Source organism: Crassostrea angulata, chromosome 10 (assembly GCF_025612915.1).
Source record: "Crassostrea angulata isolate pt1a10 chromosome 10, ASM2561291v2, whole genome shotgun sequence".
NCBI classification, from domain to species: domain Eukaryota; kingdom Metazoa; phylum Mollusca; class Bivalvia; order Ostreida; family Ostreidae; genus Magallana; species Magallana angulata.
This window is the reverse complement of record NC_069120.1, coordinates 938,265-958,453: the sequence shown is the minus strand read 5'-3', so window position 1 is coordinate 958,453 and position 20,189 is coordinate 938,265. Positions and strand designations below refer to the sequence as shown.

Here is a 20,189-nt window from a genome sequence, read left to right as displayed (position 1 = left end):
CGCGTTTATTCGCGAAAAAAATATTTTTTTTACCTACGAAAATAAGCTCAATGGGCTTTTGTAAATTTGGATACCGTGCCCGATAAAAATAAAAATAAATATGTAAATTGATTTGTTATCGGGCACGTCTCCAAAATTTATCTTGTGATTTTGTTACAATATTGCAGCTAGTTTGGTTGAGCATTATAGATACGGCAGATCAACGCACGTGGTGTGGATTTATTAATAAACAACCATACCATAGATAATCTTGTTTCACATGGGAATTAAATTTTTAAAAAGTATGTTTTATTATAATTAGGGAAACACTATTAATGTGTTTCCCATGTATACAAATGATGAACCCGTAAAATTTGCTCAAAGAGTGTTTAAAGCAGAAAGAAGATAATTTATTTTTTAACTTTGAAATTTCTTCGATTTTTGTAACCATGATGAGTTATGATTCATTGTAGAACAAATGCATCACTTCGTATTTTATAAGGGAATATACTGAGTATACAATCACATGGTGATGTTAAAATTGCATATAAAAATATAGTTGCATAGTGTGGTATTAATGGACTTATTGTACGTACGACCTAAATCAGACAGCGCGTGCACGGATCTCTATCTCGCGGGATCTCTGGTCGAGGACGGATGTGTCCCAGTGCATGGCGAGGGCTATTGTGAAATCTTGTTGATGAACCCATGTTTTATGTGTATTTTATGTTGTCTGCTTGGCAATAAATACATACTATAATATGTATGAATATAGTTACACAAAATATTTTTAGTCTGATATTATTTGATATACGACTATTGGTACAGAAATTTAAATTAATGATACCTATTTAAAGAAAATGTCAGCTCAAGGCCTTTGTGGGCGTTCCGGCCTTTTGATATGTATAATGAAGATTCTAAATTGTAGAAATCGTGACCCTCGGACCAAAACTGCAGCCACAGGCGGGGTTCAAAGTTTAACATAGAACTACATATGAAATATGTTTTATAAAATTTCTTCTTAAGAACTACTGCACCAAAAATGCCAATATTTACACAAAACGTTTTACATGTATATATAGTGAAGATTCTAAATTGTAAAACTCGTGACCCGCGAACAAAATGGGGCCCCAGGAGGGGTTTAGATTTTAACATATATAGGAAAATGTTTTATAATCTTCTTCTGAAGAACTATAATGCAACTGTTTGGGATATTACTATGCATACATGTACATCCTTAAAAAATGTAGATTCTGATTTGTAAAAATCGTTACTCCCGGACAATTGATGGGGCACCAAGAGGGGTTCAAAATTTAAACATTTAAAAAAACATAAAGGAAACGTTTAAAAAAAATTCTCAAGAAATACAATGTTATAGTTTGTGGAATTTTATGCATGCATCCTTGGCTTATGTAGAAATCTACTTGGTAAAATCGTAACCCCCGGACCAATACTGGGGCCGCAAGAGGGGGTTAAAGTTTATTATAGAAATATAAAGGTAACATGTTAAAAAATCTTCTTCTCGAGAACTACAATGCTTCAATTTGTGAGATTACTATCATGCATACAACCTTGGATAATGAAGGTTCGACAATTTTAAAATAGTGACCCCTGGACTAATACTGGGGACCCAAGATGGGTTTAAAGTTAAATGTAGGAGTTTATATGGAAAATGTTTAAAAATCTTCTTCTCGAGAACTACAATGCATCAATGTGTCAGATAACTACGTAAGCATCCTCAAATAGTGTAGATTCGAAATTATAAAAGCTGTGACCTCAATCTAATACTGGGACCCCAAGAGGTGTTCAAAGTTTAGCAAAGAAATTTGAAGGGAAAATGTTGAAAAATCTTTTTCTAGGGAACTATAATGCTTCAGCTTGTGAGATTACTATGCAAGCATCCTTAAATAATATCGATTCCAAATAAATAAATATTTAGCACTGGACTAATGCTGTGGCCCAAAGAGGGGTTCAAAGTTTAACATAGAAAGATATATTGAAAATGTTTTTAAAAAGTTTTTCTCGAGAACTATAATGCTACAGTTTGTGAGATAACTATGCAAGGATCCTCAAATTGTGTAAACTCTAATGTAGTGGAACCAAGACTTATCTTTCTTGGTGTTCTGTACAGTCTGAGAGTTATTCCTCTTGAAGTGGAACTCTTCTACGTTCAGTTTTTCAGGCTGTGTACGTGCGGTCCCACCGCAGTTCTACACATTTTCATTCCTATGTTACATGTACTATTTATGTTGTTCAAGCCAATCATAAACCTCGGAACAATACTGGGTCCCCAGAATGGGGTTCAATGTTTAAAATAGAAAAAGCATATGCTACGAATTGTAATATTACAAGGAACTGCTGTTCAGGTGAGCGATGTGGCCCATGGGCCTCTTGTTTTGGAACAGGTCACATGTTTTATAGATGATAGCTTGCACAGTTGATTTAACTATATTATAAATGAAACGCAGAGGTTGCTTCAGATGCAGAGCCTGATTTCCATTATCAAGGATGCTAAAGAAATCTCCTACCTCACTCAAACCTGCTCGATAGATAGATGTGTTTGTTAATAAATGATATAACATGATTCCTATGATATAGTATTGTATGGTATGAAACAATATTGTTTAATATGATACAATATAATATCATATGTAATATTGTAAAAAGTTATATGATACGATATGATATTATTGAAAATTGATATTTATGTTATGATATCGTTATGTATAGTATTGTATATCATGATACAATATTGTATAATATTATATTGTATTATTAATTTATTATTTTATCACATGATTCTATTACATAAGATATTGCAAAATATAATATTGTATCCTATGATACAATATTGTATATTCTATAATATTGTATCATACGATATTGTATAATATGATATTAATTTCTGTAATATAGAATTATATCACATGAAATTGTATAATATGATACTGTAATATTTTATAATATCGTATCATACGATATTGTATAATATGATATTGGTTTATAATATGATATATTATCACATCATATGAAATTGTATTGTATGATATTGTAAAATATATTATTGTATCATATGATATAATATGTATAATATGATATTGTATTATAAAATATTTTACTTTATCACATAATATTGTATCATTTGATATGATACAATGTCGTATCAAATTATATTGTATCATATGATACAATATCATATTATGTGTCAAAAATGATACAGTATCATACAATATCATACTTTATTATACAATATAAATATCATATGTTTCAATGTTATGATGTATTATGTAATATTGTAACGGGATGAGCGGAGGCTACTCCAAACAACAACAAGACATCTTAAATTTAACAAAATTTAATAACAAAAAAAAATAAGAGAAAGAAAGAAAAAATAGAAATATAAACACTAAACCACACAAACACTCACACAACTTTCACTCAACAAGAAAAAATATGATGTTTATACAAATGACCAAAAATAAATTAGAAGAGTGTCCGAATCTCCGGGGCTGTAGTCCTGGACCAACTACGGACAACCACAACTAGAGTAGTTTCGTCACCACAATCATCATCATCACCATCGCCATCATAATCATCGACACTATCGTCAACATCATCGCCTACAACACCATAATCATCACCGACGTCACCATGAACGACATCATCTACATCATCTTCATCGACATGACCATCATCATCGTCGTCGTCATCATCACCATAACATCATCGTCGTCATCAACATGAACATCGCATCGTCATCGACTTCACCATGAACGACATCATCTACACCATCATCATCGACATGACCATCATCATCATCGTAGTCATCGACATCATAACATCATCGTCGTCATCAACATCAACAATATGACACTACAATAAGTGTACAAGTGACACCATAACACCATAATAAAAACAATATTGTATAATACATCATATAAGTATCTCACTGATAGTATCAAACTAAGATAATGTATAAATAGTATTATATTAAAGGCAACATCTCAAAATATTGTAAGTATATGGTAACTAAGTTATTTGTTTACAGTAAACAATATGGCGTCTGAGACTTCCGGTGACGCACTTCCGCCCAAGTAGTTAAGTGGAAAAAGTGACCATAAATTGTAAAATAAAATAACGCATAGAAAATAGCCCTTTAAATCACCGTTTCTTTATACAGCAATAGCAAAAACTGTACTATAGAAAAAGACGAATTCCATTTAAACACTCTCGCTAAAGTCACACATCAGTGAACACACAGGTAACTCTACAGTGAACAATGGTCAAGGTGACTTTATAGGACGACTGCGTAATACTAATAAAAAGGCAAAAATTTACAAATAAACTACACCAAACTAAATAAATACTTACCACGGTCAGCTATCCGTGTCCGCGTCAAATGCTGAACTTGTGAAACTAAAACATGCCACACAGGCTTCTAACACGATACCCCCTTCACACACTAAGCACGTCTGTATTGCTGGACAGCTCGGCCGGGTATAACTTAGCGCCTATTGTTAGGGTCGGCCAAGCACGTTGCAAAGAATTATGGGAAAAATAAAATCGGGTGTGTTCGATATGAACAGTGATTGTCACACACCTCCCCCCTTAAAAAATTGTCCTGCAATTTCAAATAAACAATCACTGAATTTTGAAAATTCTCACGTATTTACAATAAAACCTATACACATACCTGTACTGTCTACTATACATCTCACTGACGACTCAGGTAATCCGCACCCACATTGTCGCTTCCTTTGATCGCAATGATCCTAAAGCGGTATGGCTGAAGCTGCAAAGCCCAACGCATCAGTCTGGAGTTCTCTGTCTTTGCTTTGTTAAGGTAGGTCAGGGGTTGGTGATCAGTTTCAAGTAGAAACTCGCGTCCATAAAGGTACTGGTGGAACTTCTGTATTCCCCACACTACCGCCAAACACTCCTTCTCGATAACAGCGTATGCCTTTTCTCTTGGTTGAAGTTTCCTACTGGCGTACGCTACGGGTAGTTTCTCGTCATCCTCCATCTGTAACAGCACAGCACCTATCCCATCATCTGCAGCGTCCGTGCGTAAAATGAAGGTTTCATTAAATTCTGGCAACTTCAATATTGGCCTTTCTGATAACATGTGTTTCAATGTATCAAAAGCTCGTTGCTGACTTTCAGTCCAAATAACTTTATTTGGTTGGCCCTTCTTCGTAAGATCAGAAAGTGGAATGGCTATCGCAGAGAAATTCGGAATAAACTTTCTGTAGAATCCTGCTAAGCCTAGGAAGGCACGAACCTGTTTCTTGGTTTGTGGTATTGGCGCATTTCTGACTGCATCAATCTTGTCCTGTTCTGGTTCTAGACACTTGTTGCCCACCATATGTCCCAAACAGTCAATCTTGTCAAATCCGATGAAACATTTTGTCGGTCTGGCCGTAAGTCCCGCATCTCTGAGTCGTTCGAACACAGTCTTCAGTATGTGTAGATGTTCTTCAAAGGTATCTGTAAAAACAATGACATCATCGATAAAGTTTTCTACGCCGTTCATACCTTGAAGTAGTTTTCTCATCATACGACTAAATGTTGCCGGCGCGTTTACAAGACCAAACGGCATTGTCCTGAATTGGTACAATCCGGATGGTGTGGAAAAGGCTGTAAGCGGCTTACTCTCGTCAGCCATCGGTACTTGCCAGTATCCTTTGCTTAAGTCTATCTTTGACACAAACTTCTTTCCGGTCATTTTGGAAAATATGCTTTCTGGACTGGGCATTGGTTCTGCATCAAATACCGTAGCACAGTTCAGTCGTCTATAATCAATGCAAAATCGATTCGTTCCATCTTTCTTCCGAGCTATGACAACTGGAGCTGAATAAGGGGAAGATGATGGCTCAATCACATTCAACTGTAGCATTTTCTGAACTTCTTCTGTAATTGTTTTCTCTGTACTGAACGGAATTGGATATGGTTTCACACGCACAGGTTCAGACGATGTCACAACAATCTTATGCTCCACTAAGTTCGTCATTCCAGGTATATCCGTAAATACATCTGAGAACGAATCACACAGTGATTTAGCAGTTTCCAACTGATCTGGTGTTAGTCTGTCTGCAAACTTTATGTCCTTTGCTGTTTCGGTTTGAGTAACAGGTGGCATAAGAATAGCGTCCTGTTGTTCATCATCATCTAGGTCACTAAAGTCTATGAGTGAAATTGCACATGTTGACAAAACACCACAGTTCAATGTATCTCGTTCAACATACTTCTTAAGAAGATTTGCGTGGAAAGTTTTCAGCTTGCCTCCCATATCGATCTTGTAGTCCATATGTCCTATCTTCTGTATTACACTATAAGGTCCCTTCCATTGCATGAGGAGTTTGTTTGACTTTGTCGGTAGAAGAACCAGTACTGTGTCTCCCTCTTTCATCTGACGACCTTGCGTTTTCCTGTTGTAGTACTTGCGCTGACGTTTTGAAGCTTTCTCCAAGTTTTGGCGAGCTATGTCACATGTTTCTTCCAATCGTGTGCGTAAGTCAAGTACGTATTGATACGTTGTCTTAACGTCCTCGTCAGGAATTTCCTTTGTCCAAAGTTCTTTAAGAATTGTCATCGGACCACGAACAGTACGTCCATAGAGAAGATCAAACGGCGAAAAACCAAGGCTCTCCTGTGGTACTTCACGGTATGCAAAGAGTAATGGGTTGATGTACTTATCCCAGTCTCTTGGTCGCTCAGCACACATCCTCTTTAGCATCTGTTTCAACGTACCATTGAACTTCTCGACGAGTCCATTACACATGGGGTGATACGGAGTAGTAGTAATCCGTTTAAATGACAACAGACGGCTCACTTCTTTCATTACGTCCGATGTGAATTGCGATCCTTGATCTGTTAGCATCTCGATCGGAACTCCTAATCTACTAAAGATCTCTACCAGTGCCTCCGCTACTCGCTCTGTCTCAATTCCAGGAAGTGGAATAGCCTCGGGATAACGGGTTGCGTAATCGACAAGCGTAAGAATGTAACGATTCCCTTTGTCGGTAACTGGTTGGAGAGGGCCTATAAGATCAACTGCTACTCGTTGAAACGCTTCTGTAATTAGCGGCATTTGTCCTAACGGTACTGCAGGTACTTTTCCTTTTGGAATAGTCCGCTGACACACGTCACATGATCTGCAAAACCGTCTAATGTCTGACTGAATTCCTGGCCAGTAAAATTCGGACACTACTCTGTCGGTTGTTTTCTTTGATCCCAGATGACCACCCATCAGCGTTTCATGTGCTATCTTCATGACGATAGTTCTGTATTTCCGAGGACCGATTAACTGTCGGAAAAGTTTTCCACTGGACACTTTGGGACTGCAAAATTCTCTGAACAACATTTGCTTCCGTTCACACATTTTTGAAAATCCGCCGTCACTGAAATGTTTAAGCTGTCCACTCTCAGCTAAGCTCCATAACTTTTTCAGTGTCTCGTCGTTTCGTTGTTCTTGTAAGATATCCTCCGGCGATACATCCCGTATTGCTTCCGGTACTTTCAATGGTTTGTATGGAGACTGTTTCTTTTTCAGTTGCGCACGCGTTTCAACAGCTGCTATGTTTTCAACGGAATGAATCCAGGCTGGATTTGGTTCATGTGGTTTCCTTACTCCACGAATATTACCAAGAATAAGATCGTACGAAGGCGAATCAAAGCACCAAGCATCAACACTTCCGGTAAAGTAAGGAGTATCGACATCAATTCTAGCCACATCTGAATCAATAATACGACCGTCTGCTAACTTGCATCGTTGAGATGTCCCTGTTAGTTGATCATCGTTTACCAGTTCTCTACGAATAACGGCACCACTACAACCTGTGTCTCTTAGCACAGTCACTAGTTTATTGCCAACACATCCTTTCACAACTGGCATTTCCGTTTCACAGAAAGCAACCGAATCACCAACACACGGTAAGTTTCCATGTTTCTCGACGACACTCGCGGCTCCTTGGCGACCTCTACCGCGTCCTGGATATCCATGGTTCCCATTATTGTACGACCCACGTTGAAAATCACTAGGGTAAGTATGTTTCGGTGTTGTTTCTTGTTTCTCGCTCGAATTAAACGGCCTGTTATTCGGACTTTTGCGGAAGTTGCAGTTAAAGGCTTTATGTCCTTGTCGTCCGCACTCATAACACTTCACTGCATTTCCAGATTGGTTTTGTTGCACGGAATCTTTGTACGGCGGTTGTCTATCGGACTGCTGTCGTCTGTCAAAGAGCGGTTTTTGCGTAAGTGAAGAGGATGTCACTGTTCTGGCCTCAGCAAACTGGTCCGCGTATCGCGCCATGTCTTGGATCGAAGTAGGAATCCTCTCCTTTAGGAATAAGGCAAGTTCTTTCGAGCAACACAATAAAAACTGTTCACGTAAGAACAAGTCCTTCAGATCATCTAATGTCTTGTTAGTCTTAGACAGCTGAATCCACCGCTCAAGGTAACTGTCCAGTCTGGTAGAAAATTGCATAAAAGTTTCACTTCCGTCTGGTTTTGAAAATCGGAACTTCTTGCGGAAACCGTCCTCCGTCATGTCAAATCGTTTCAACAGGGCGTTCTTCAACTCGTTGAAATCAAGTGCTGTTTCGGGTGAGAGTCTTGCGAACACATCCAGTGCCTTTCCTTTGAGTAATGCGCTAAGATGAGTCCCCCACGTGTCTTTATTCCATTTCTGCGTTGTTGCGTATATCTCAAATCTTTGAATGTACGCGTCAATGTTGTCTTTCGAATCCTCAAACGGAGGAAGTTTTGGTCCTTTTATCACTTGAGAAGTTTCTTTCTCCTCTTTAGTCACAACACTCGGCTTCATGTGAGATCTCTCGAGTTGCAGTTTGTGATCAAGTTCCAGTTCTTCTAGTTTTTGCTGATGTCTCTTTTCTTCTATCAATCGGGCGTGCTCTCGCTCATCATGTTCTCTTGCGGCGCGCTCTTTCTCCATCTGTAGTTTGAAGTCGCGGTCTCTCTCCTCCTGGTCTCTCTCCTCCTGTCTCTCGACTCTATGTTTCTCACGTTCGTCCCGCATTCTGGCCTGTTCGTCCTTCACGAATTGTTGAAGGTCTTCATCCTTCATCCCCATCTTGGTCCCCACTTCAAGTAGCTCCAGCATCTCCTTGACAGTAGACATGGTGCATTGACTGACAGACCAACTTACCTCAAAATTATCTCATAAAGGGACTAACTTCTCAACTTTTAACAAAACAATCTGCCTAACGTAATGTACTCACCAAGGGAAAAGGAAACAACGACCTACACTTGCTCTTACATGTACTACAAAAGAGATCAAAAAATGAAAAATAAAATAAACCTTGGCAACTGTTCACTTATAAAGATATCTTGTAGTATCTGGAGGAGTCAACTCATCCCACCGCTGCCACCAATTGTAACGGGATGAGCGGAGGCTACTCCAAACAACAACAAGACATCTTAAATTTAACAAAATTTAATAACAAAAAAAAATAAGAGAAAGAAAGAAAAAATAGAAATATGTAGTGTAAACGCATTGTATTATTGTATGTGTATTGTTATGCATGACCTCTGACCCTGGTCCACCCCAACCTTACCTGGTCCAACCTACTGGAGCTCCAGTTCTGATCCTGCCGTATAACGCACCACACCTGTTACCCTGTTTTTCCTTGTATATTTTTACCATTGTCTGTTGTCTGCCGCATATTGTCAGGTAAGACACCAGATATTTGAACTATATGTTTTGTAGTTTCTCGGCTACACAACATTGGCGTCGCCGGTAAACATTTTTGTTTATTTTTGTATATTTTTGACCGTATATATTTCGCCGGTTGGATTTTCTTGGTCAAGTTCGTTTTTGAGCAACATTTTTTTGCATTGGACGTTTATTATAAGCGTCAATTGCGTTATTCCTACAATTTGACCGGTAATTTCATGTTTTCATAGAATGTTTTTTGTCACGGCGTGCTGACAGTTAGCACGTGCGGCGTCGTGATATTTTCTATCGGAACTCAATATTGTCATAATTTTTTCTATTATGTATTGTAGTTTACTTGCGTTTTCATAAGCGTACTTAGAGCGAAATTTAGTATAATTCGTCTTGTATTTTTGTCACTCGTGTTTCTGTAAACACGTGGGTGACCGTTTCTCATGCATGATAAGCATGAATTGTAAACACGTGTTCAAGAGTATAAAATTTTCGTAGTTTTTCATATTTATGTAGTATATTGTCACACTCAAGTGTTTATCTAACTTTGAAAGTCATACTTGTAGTTATTATTACCTAGAAAAGGTTTTTCTTATTTTTGACAGTTGTTTACTGTTTCGGTCGTCTTGTCTGTCGCCATTTTTAGCGCCAAATCGACTGTGACGTTTTAAAGTGAAAGTAACTTTCACTTTCGATTTCACTTTTCTGAAAACGTGTTTGTTTACATTAGACTAGTTAGTAGCTTATGAAATATATTTTCAAGCTTTAGTTAGTAGTTTTAAGTAAGGTTATTATTGTTTACATAAACATTTACTTAATTCATTAGGTGAAGTAATATTTTGAAATATTTTCTTGAACTCTTTTTGCTGCTGTTGTGTACTAGTGTATACAGTATATCAGCTGATCAGTTGTGGGCAGCATTATTTGATAAGTTCACGAAATCATAAGGTCTTTTCATATCTATTGACAATTATATTGTATTAAATTAGTTGAACATATCATAAGTTCAAGTAGTTTGGGCTGTTATATTTGTAAATTTTTCAGATTTTTTAAAATTACACTTTAGGGGGGAAAAAAGAAGAGAATTTTTGTTTTTTTCTAAATTTTTCAAATTGTTTTTTCACTCAATTAGGTTATTTTTGTTCAGTCTCTGTTTTAAAACAAGTTTTTGAATTATAGATATTTCTTGTATTTAATTGTCAAAATTAGTTCAGGCTTTGAAATTACTAAAGTTAGAACTGATTACTTGTGATCACCAGCATGCAGTCAACTATGCAGTCAATAATGGACAAATCATTGACCTACCATCAATATGATCAACAATATGTATTATAATCCAATCAACATTGGATATATTAGTGAGGGGGTGAGTGCACAGAGTGCATTTCAGCAACCATTAGTAGGTCCAGTGTCTACAGGCCAACTTTCCCTGCAGACAGGTACAGTGCTACATGGTCATAATGCCCCTCCAGGATTCAACCAACATTACAGTGGAATCCCTGCACCATATGGAACACCATATTCAGCTCAATACCCTCCACAAAGTGCTATTCTAAATCCATGGGGGGTAATGTCAGGTGTTTCAATGGGACCAGAAAATAACACAAATATGTTAGTTGGAAGTTCTTCCATGACACAGGGAGGTTATTTACCGTCAAATGTCAATGGAATGATGCCAACTGGATATACCGTTTCAAGGGCCACTGGAACAAGTTACACTGGTACATTTTCCCAGGCACAGGGTGGTTCGACTGGCTCCATACCGCCAAGTGTTCAGGGGTTAATGATGCCATACCAAACAACATCAAGTCTAAGTGGATTTCCTTCCCATGCAGCAAGCAGTTTCCAGTCATCGGTTTCTCAGGCATCAGTACTACCGACCACCAGTGTACCCATACCACAAAGCGGCAATATACCATTCAATGGTCAGGGTACTATTGTCAACATAGTACCATCTACCACCATTATACCTATACAACAGGGTAGTTATGTACCATTTAATGGTCTGGAAACCAATGTCAATATTGTACCATCTACCAACAGCGTACCAATACCACAGTATATACCGATGAGTAGTCATAGTACAAATCTCAACATGGTTCCAACTGCATATACCAACAGTACTCCTATACCACAGGGCGGTTACTTACCGATTAGTGGTCAGGGTACAAACGTCAATATTGTACCACCTACAAACAATGCATCCATACCACAGGGTGGTTACGTACCAATTAGTGGTCAAGATACAAATGTCAATATTGTACCATTTACCAACGGCGTACCAATAACACAGGGCATCTATATACCGATGAGTAGTCATAGTACGAATCTCAACATGGTACCAGGTGCATATACCAACAGTACTCCTATACCACAGGGCGGTTACTTACCGATTAGTGGTCAGGGTACAAACGTCAATAATGCACCTACAAACAATGCATCCATACCACAGGGTGGTTACGTACCAATAAGTGTTCATGGTACAAATGCCAACATGGTACCACTTACAAACATTGCACCTGTGCCACATGGCGGTTCCATACCATTCAGTGGTCAAGGTACAAACTCAAACCTGGTAACAGTCACTACACCACAAGCGGGTTACATTCCATGTACTGGTCAAGGTGTTGGGCTCAAGGTTATGTCACAAACATTGTACCAACCAGTTCAATCAACACAGAACTCAAATACTTCCAACCAGTATGTGCCATGTACACCAAATCATGCTATGCAATACAGCACTAAAAAACAGGCACTGACACACAATCATATTCAACCACCACCAGGTTTCCAACAACTGCAGCCACAACAAGGTTCACAAACACCCAGCCAGTTTCTTCAATGCACACAACAGCAGACTGTACAATACAATCAACAGGCTAACATGCAACCATTGAGAACACAATTTCAACCTACACAGCAGGTTAACTCTCAACAAATAACAACACAAGATCAGCTCACACAACAGATACATGCTCCAACATTGCTAACTCAGAATCAGCAGACACAAGAGATTTACACTCAAACACTGCAGACCCAAATCAACATGCAACAGCCACAACAACATAATTCTCAGACACAACTTGATCAGATTATCTCTCCACCACAGCATTACACAATGCAGCAAAGCAGGCCAAGTGTATACCATGTTGGTCAAGTACATCAACAAACTCAAATGCAAGATGTACCATGCCAAAATACAGGTGTGGCACCAGCTCTGATGCAGGATCTGATCCCAGGCCTAACAGATCAAGTCAGTCCGACTCTGTTACATGGCAGTAACATGCCTCCCCCTGGAGCAGGTTTGACAGTTACAGGTAGCATTCAGTACCAAGTCAATCCGGCAAAGTTGCAAGGTGGTTATGAACCACTAATGGCTTCAGCCAGTACTGAATCTATTCCTGGAAATGTGGAGAAGAGTTCCAAGATGCAGATGTTTTGCTACAATTCTGAGTCGGTCCAGACAGTGGGCGCTTTAAAACCGCTAACTGTTGAGGTATCTGACCAGGGTTCTTCTTCAGTGTCTGGCAATATCATTTTAACAGCTAAAGCAAGTGTTTGTTCTGACCATGCACGGAACACACAACCCCATGGATCTAAGCAAACACTCATGTTATTGCAGCAGTGCCAACAACCACATTTGCAAGGTGTACTTGCGCCACTCCTAGCACTTCAGTTGCCTCCTGAACAATACATGGCACAACCTCAACATCAGCCAATCATGTCGCTCTCACCACACCAACAGTTTGTAGAATGTCCACAAGAGCAGCAGATGACACTGACCACTATCGAGCAGCAACCTGCAACAATGCTTCCAAAGCAACACTTGTCAAACCTGCAATCATCCCCAGATCACGCTAATACAAAAAGTGGTAACATACACAGTGATTGTGGTGAAGATGATAGGCAAGATGTTTGCAATGAACATGAAATGTCAGATCTTGCTGAGGCACTGACTGATGGAAGAGAGCAGCCAGAGGTGTTTGATACACCTGAAGAAGACGCTTTGCTGCGGACAGTCAAGAGACACTATGTTAAGGTCTATCAACGACTGTCCACCCTGAAGAATCATGTCGACTCTTTGGTCATAGACATGCAGACCATCACAAAGGGAATGGAAGCAATTGATCTGGAGCAGAATCATCTGAAATATGACTGCTAGTGAGAAATAACTGTAAATTTGTTAATAACTTATCATGATTCATTAAGCAGAATGTTACATGTATCAAGACATTTGCAGCTGCTGATAAATTTATGTTATTGACAAACCAGTATGATCAACAATTAAATCCTATACAGTTGTAAGAGTAACTTAAATGTGTAGATCTGACAATCATTATGTTTTAGTAAACATTGTTTCCAAGCCAATTTTCCTATTAGAAACTTGTAATTACATGTATTAGTTATGTAATATTTGCTAGTAGTTTTCATAGTTTAGTATAAACAAATATCGGTACAATGTGCATTTGTTTCAATATGTAAGATATATGCATTATGTTCTGAACAAGTCAGTAGAATGTTATATGCTTGTCATTTGCACTACTGAAGTTCAATATGCTTAGATTATCATAGTACCTGTATGTTTTTTATGTACCTTGTATTTCAGTCGATGAAGAAGTTCCAAGATCAGGGTCATGTCACATTTATAGTTTATCATTAACAGTATTCTTTGTCATGCAGCATTTTATAGTTAACATTCCCCGTCCATGTTTTCATATTTTTGGTTGTTTATATTTTGATACAGTGTGTAGTTGAAAGAAGCATTCCTTTTCATGTAAAACTAGTTTGTTTTGTTATTTATTATACAAAAAATAATTTGTTAGTCAAGAAAGGGTGATTGTCATAATTAGACTTAATCCATTTTGAGCTTTCAATTGAACAATTGGTATTTTGATAGCTCTCCGTTACTGTTAAGTTAGTTAATCTACCGGTATATATAGGAAACATCAGCTACACTGCTTCAACATCCTCAAAGGTTTGTATAGACATACATACAGACAATTCCGGATTCTGACATAATGCAACAGAAGACCATTTCCAAGTTACAGAATGGTCAGCTAGATCAACAGGACTTTTCCGAAGTTCATGACGGAGCAGAATGTTCTGCGGATCATGAGACGGCGGACTAGAATGTTGCATCTTAAACTCAGCTGTAGATTTTACCATATGGATCAAAGCCTTTTCCCACATAGGCCTATGTTAGTTCTTGTTTATCTTGGTATATACCTACCTTCACTTCATCAGAATAAAGCTGCATTTGGACAATTAATAATTTGATAGTACTGGTATATAATTGTACATACCGTATAAGTGTTTGTTGGTGAAATCTGATCACTCCATTACATAGAGGCCTTCCCTTGCCCAGCATTGTCTGTACCCTAACTGTGAAAGGAGGGGAGGATAACGTTCAGCACCAGCACATCCTCAAGATATTTAGGGATATACGTCCAATTTACTTTATTGACGAGGCTGCATGTGATGTGCCAACCCCAGTACTCATAATTTATATCTTTGATAGTAGGTGCCTTAGGACGCTGATGTTCACGTACAGTGTCATCACATTGTAATGTTCCTGCTAAATTTAGGGCTAGATATTGTTCTGCCCAATTCAAGTGGGATTTGTACTTAATCTCGTTGTATTTTCATATGGTTGTTTTCTTAAATAATTCCTCCAAAACTTGTTTAGAGAAATTTTAGCATATTTTTCAGTATCTTGTATTGTCAACCTTTTTAAAAAAGAGATTACCTACTGTAGTCTATGTACATTCATCTTTTTATTATAAAACGGGGAGGAGTGTAGTGTAAACGCATTGTATTATTGTATGTGTATTGTTATGCATGACCTCTGACCCTGGTCCACCCCAACCTTACCTGGTCCAACCTACTGGAGCTCCAGTTCTGATCCTGCCGTATAACGCACCACACCTGTTACCCTGTTTTTCCTTGTATATTTTTACCATTGTCTGTTGTCTGCCGCATATTGTCAGGTAAGACACCAGATATTTGAACTATATGTTTTGTAGTTTCTCGGCTACACAACAAATATAAACACTAAACCACACAAACACTCACACAACTTTCACTCAACAAGAAAAAATATGATGTTTATACAAATGACCAAAAATAAATTAGAAGAGTGTCCGAATCTCCGGGGCTGTAGTCCTGGACCAACTACGGACAACCACAACTAGAGTAGTTTCGTCACCACAATCATCATCATCACCATCGCCATCATAATCATCGACACTATCGTCAACATCATCGCCTACAACACCATAATCATCACCGACGTCACCATGAACGACATCATCTACATCATCTTCATCGACATGACCATCATCATCGTCGTCGTCATCATCACCATAACATCATCGTCGTCATCAACATGAACATCGCATCGTCATCGACTTCACCATGAACGACATCATCTACACCATCATCATCGACATGACCATCATCATCATCGTAGTCATCGACATCATAACATCATCGTCGTCATCAACATCAACAATATGACACTACAATAAGTGTACAAGTGACACCATAACACCATAATAAAAACAATATTGTATAATACATCATATAAGTATCTCACTGATAGTATCAAACTAAGATAATGTATAAATAGTATTATATTAAAGGCAACATCTCAAAATATTGTAAGTATATGGTAACTAAGTTATTTGTTTACAGTAAACAATATGGCGTCTGAGACTTCCGGTGACGCACTTCCGCCCAAGTAGTTAAGTGGAAAAAGTGACCATAAATTGTAAAATAAAATAACGCATAGAAAATAGCCCTTTAAATCACCGTTTCTTTATACAGCAATAGCAAAAACTGTACTATAGAAAAAGACGAATTCCATTTAAACACTCTCGCTAAAGTCACACATCAGTGAACACACAGGTAACTCTACAGTGAACAATGGTCAAGGTGACTTTATAGGACGACTGCGTAATACTAATAAAAAGGCAAAAATTTACAAATAAACTACACCAAACTAAATAAATACTTACCACGGTCAGCTATCCGTGTCCGCGTCAAATGCTGAACTTGTGAAACTAAAACATGCCACACAGGCTTCTAACACGATACCCCCTTCACACACTAAGCACGTCTGTATTGCTGGACAGCTCGGCCGGGTATAACTTAGCGCCTATTGTTAGGGTCGGCCAAGCACGTTGCAAAGAATTATGGGAAAAATAAAATCGGGTGTGTTCGATATGAACAGTGATTGTCACACATATGATATTGTAATATAATACTATATTGTTTTATATATTATGATATTGTATTATGAGATCAAATACAACAACGTATAACACAATACAATGTCATATCATACGTTACAATATCATATCTCATCATTGTTTATTATGGTATTTTATTGTATCATATGATATATGTTGTAAATATGATAGGATGCAATATTTAATTTTATATTATTGTATTGATTAACATATGAACATATGATTATCATACAATTTTTTAACAGATGATATATGATATTGTGTCAAAACAGAATCCATCAATATCCAAGATCATAAATATGATTTTCATTTAATATGATAAAGGTGGTCTCATAAAGGTGAAGTCTCATAAGGGTGATGTCTCGTCTCGGTGAGCTTTGTAATCTGTAATTACCTATGTTTCTGTGATAAAATGACAAGTTAGATTTTGTTTTTTATTTTTTGATAAATTCATTATCGTCACTTTGCTTCTTCAACGAAGTCACATATTTGTTTTTCTCAGCATGGTAACACACAATCTGCGTTACTTGAAAAATTGATACGTATCAAATTACATACACTGTTTGGGCACAAAATGATGAAAATAATATAAAAATATTCATAATTTGAACTGTAAGTTCGAGAGAAAGATGACTCACTTTTATCAAAATATCATATACATGTAGATGCATATTTCAATGGGTAAGTTTATTTCTATCCTGAAAATCCCCTGTAAAGAAGAAATTAATTCTTGTAGAATTCTAAATCAAATGTCATGAAGCAAGATCAGAACGCTTGTTCAGAGTGGACTATACCTTTGTTAGGTTAACCGCTTTGCTTCCTCCGTAGCACCACCAAATGTTGACCACCTCCTCATCTGATGGTTGTGTACAAGTTCACCAGCTGACCTCAGGAGAGCCCATTCCTGTTTCATCCTTGAAAGTTCATAATAATGAGGCCTGGATCACAGTTTCAATTACTGAGACACCAATGTTGTCTGCACAGGTTGGCATATTTACACAAATATCTCGAAATTTTAACAATCCAAAATCACCCGAACTTCAATAATTTTAAAGAAAGTTTTTATCTGTCTTAAATTGTTCTTGTCAAGATATCAACCTTCTTGATTAGCATGGAGTTGCATATTTACTGTTTTGAATCTAAGATATTGTACATTAATTATTCTGCTGTGTATGTTTTGTTCAATACCATTACCTAAGAAACCTTTATATATAAATTTGTCGGTTTGATGTTAACTAATGGGCTAGAATATGAAAAAGTCTTCTTCACCAATACTCTTCAGTAAAAGGTAGGTCTCTTAATAACCTAGCTATGAAGGAACATACTACACTACATGCAGATATCAGCAAAATAATTTAATGATTTACATATACTAGTTTTAATAAATACATGTATGACACAGTAAGTTTTGTAATTTTGCAAGATTTGGTAAAAATAAAAATCCATTTAAGGAAAATTTGTATTTAATTTTGAAACAAACAGAAAAATTATGTCTATTATAATGTTACTGATTTTAATGTCAATATTTTGCTAATATGAAGACATGAGATGGGCATGTGCAGTATTTAGTATTGTCCAGTCAGAGACCATCCACTTTATACAGGAAGGAAAGAATTATCCTTTATACATTATAAATATATACATAAACTAGATACGATCTCGTTACGAGTAACGAGTAGGTCTTCCGTTCAATTTTTTAAACGATAACATTTAAATATCAAAGAAATTTCAGAATTTCAACTCAACCCCTCCCTTTCAGATAATGTATACGATTGTCAATATCCTTCCAAATGACAAAGTGTTTTCCTTTTTCACATACAGGACATTAAAGATTTAAGATTTTAGTCCCCTAAAATCTCTAATTACGTCATCAATGCGTGTGGCATTGTGTTTTACAAACTGATATTGTTACGATCAACAACTTTGTTTCTATAATGCATTACAAAATCTTAATCGTTTTTAAGGTAGGTGTAAGAGACTTTACGAGTCTATTGGCCCCTAATTTAAGGGACCAGCCCTCTTTTCTTGAGTTCATTCAAAAGGTCTGATGAATACTAACATATTTTGCTCTTACAACCATCTAAAATTGTTGTTCATTTTTTAGATACAAATGATTGAATATTTAAGGGGTCGGCCCTCTAGGTCCTTAATGGGGACAGACAATGGTCTTTTGATTAATGGAATCAATTAGAGTCATCAATGCAGACATTTTCTCCTCTACAATGTCTAACAAAATATGTCTCCTTCTCTAGATACATTGCGTCAAAGTTTAAGTACTTTGGCCCCTAACAATCCCTAATTACGTCATAAATGGGCGTGGCAATGGTTTTTTTTGATAGATATTGTTAGGATCAACAACTTTGCTTCTATAACGCATTACAATATTTATATCATTTTTAAGTTATTCGTTATAGAGTTTACGAGTGTTTTTGCCCCTGAACGAAGGGGCCAGCCCCTTTTCCTTGATTTTGTTGGATGTTATATATCTTTTAACAAAATATCAACTGATAAAAAGATACCGATCAAAACGTGCAAAAATTTTGATTAAAAAATTGAACCCAATTTTCGTGCCTAGGCGAGCTCCAAGAAATGGCACCACTGGCGTAAAACAACATAATAATGCACAACTTCAAACTATAGACTACTTATCCTGAAAATTTCATAGTCCTATCTCTGATAGTTTCCGAGATCAGCTCTGCACAAAATAGGTCGTAAAAAATTACAAAATAGCCGATAAATCGGTACCGGAAGTGACGACACAAAAAATAAGAAAAATGTATGAAGTTTAGATCATATCCAATAATCTGTGAAAAAATGATCGATATCGGTCAAAAGGTTTTCAAGAAATCGCGTGCACAAAATTTGGAAAAAAAAAATAATAAGAAACAGTACGAAAACTAGATACGACCTCGTTACGAGTAACGAGTAGGTCTTCCGTCCGATTTTTTTTTTTTAGATAGAATGATACCATGAGATATCGATACAATTTCAAAATTACCCCCCCCCCCCAAAAAAAAAAATTTGAAAATAAAGAATAAAAACCCTAATTACGTCAGACATGGGCCTGACGATGACTCTTTCAAACCGATAATGTAGAGATCAACAACTTTGATTTTAATAATGCATAACAAAATATTTATCGTTTTCAAGTTATTCGTAATAGAATTTACGAGTCTCTTGGTCCCTAATTAAAGGGGCCAGCCCCTTTTTCTTGATTTTATTGGATAGAACTTTTGATTCTCTACTACTTTTGTTCTATATGTCTTGTCAAAATA

General features: G+C 37.1%; 2 protein-coding genes across 3 annotated transcripts; one reads left to right on the top strand and one right to left on the bottom strand.

The window, feature by feature from the left end:
* Positions 1-3,358: 3,358 nt before the first annotated feature.
* On the bottom strand, positions 3,359-9,458 carry LOC128164545 (uncharacterized). 2 transcript variants are annotated; one of them, XM_052828453.1, is made up of 2 exons: positions 4,351-9,458; positions 3,359-3,852 (listed from the first exon to the last, which is right to left on the bottom strand). In XM_052828453.1, the coding sequence occupies exon 1, from the start codon at positions 9,116-9,118 to the stop codon at positions 4,694-4,696; it is 4,425 nt and encodes a 1,474-aa protein (XP_052684413.1). In that variant the 5' UTR covers positions 9,119-9,458; the 3' UTR covers positions 3,359-3,852; positions 4,351-4,693. The 2 variants fall into 2 exon arrangements, with proteins under 2 accessions (XP_052684413.1, XP_052684414.1); XM_052828454.1 differs by having other exon boundaries at positions 3,359-3,599.
* A 710-nt stretch (positions 9,459-10,168) lies between these two features.
* On the top strand, positions 10,169-13,928 carry LOC128164547 (uncharacterized). The gene has a single exon (XM_052828458.1). It carries the CDS (start codon positions 10,977-10,979, stop codon positions 13,824-13,826), a length of 2,850 nt encoding a protein of 949 aa, XP_052684418.1. The 5' UTR covers positions 10,169-10,976; the 3' UTR covers positions 13,827-13,928.
* The last annotated feature ends 6,261 nt before the right edge of the window (positions 13,929-20,189 follow it).

What these genes read in the sequence shown, in the direction of transcription:
- LOC128164545 (XM_052828453.1), bottom strand. Translation starts at nt 9,118, where the DNA reads ATGTCTACTGTCAAGGAGATGCTGGAGCTACTTGAAGTGGGGACCAAG.
- LOC128164547 (XM_052828458.1), top strand. Translation starts at nt 10,977, where the DNA reads ATGATCAACAATATGTATTATAATCCAATCAACATTGGATATATTAGT.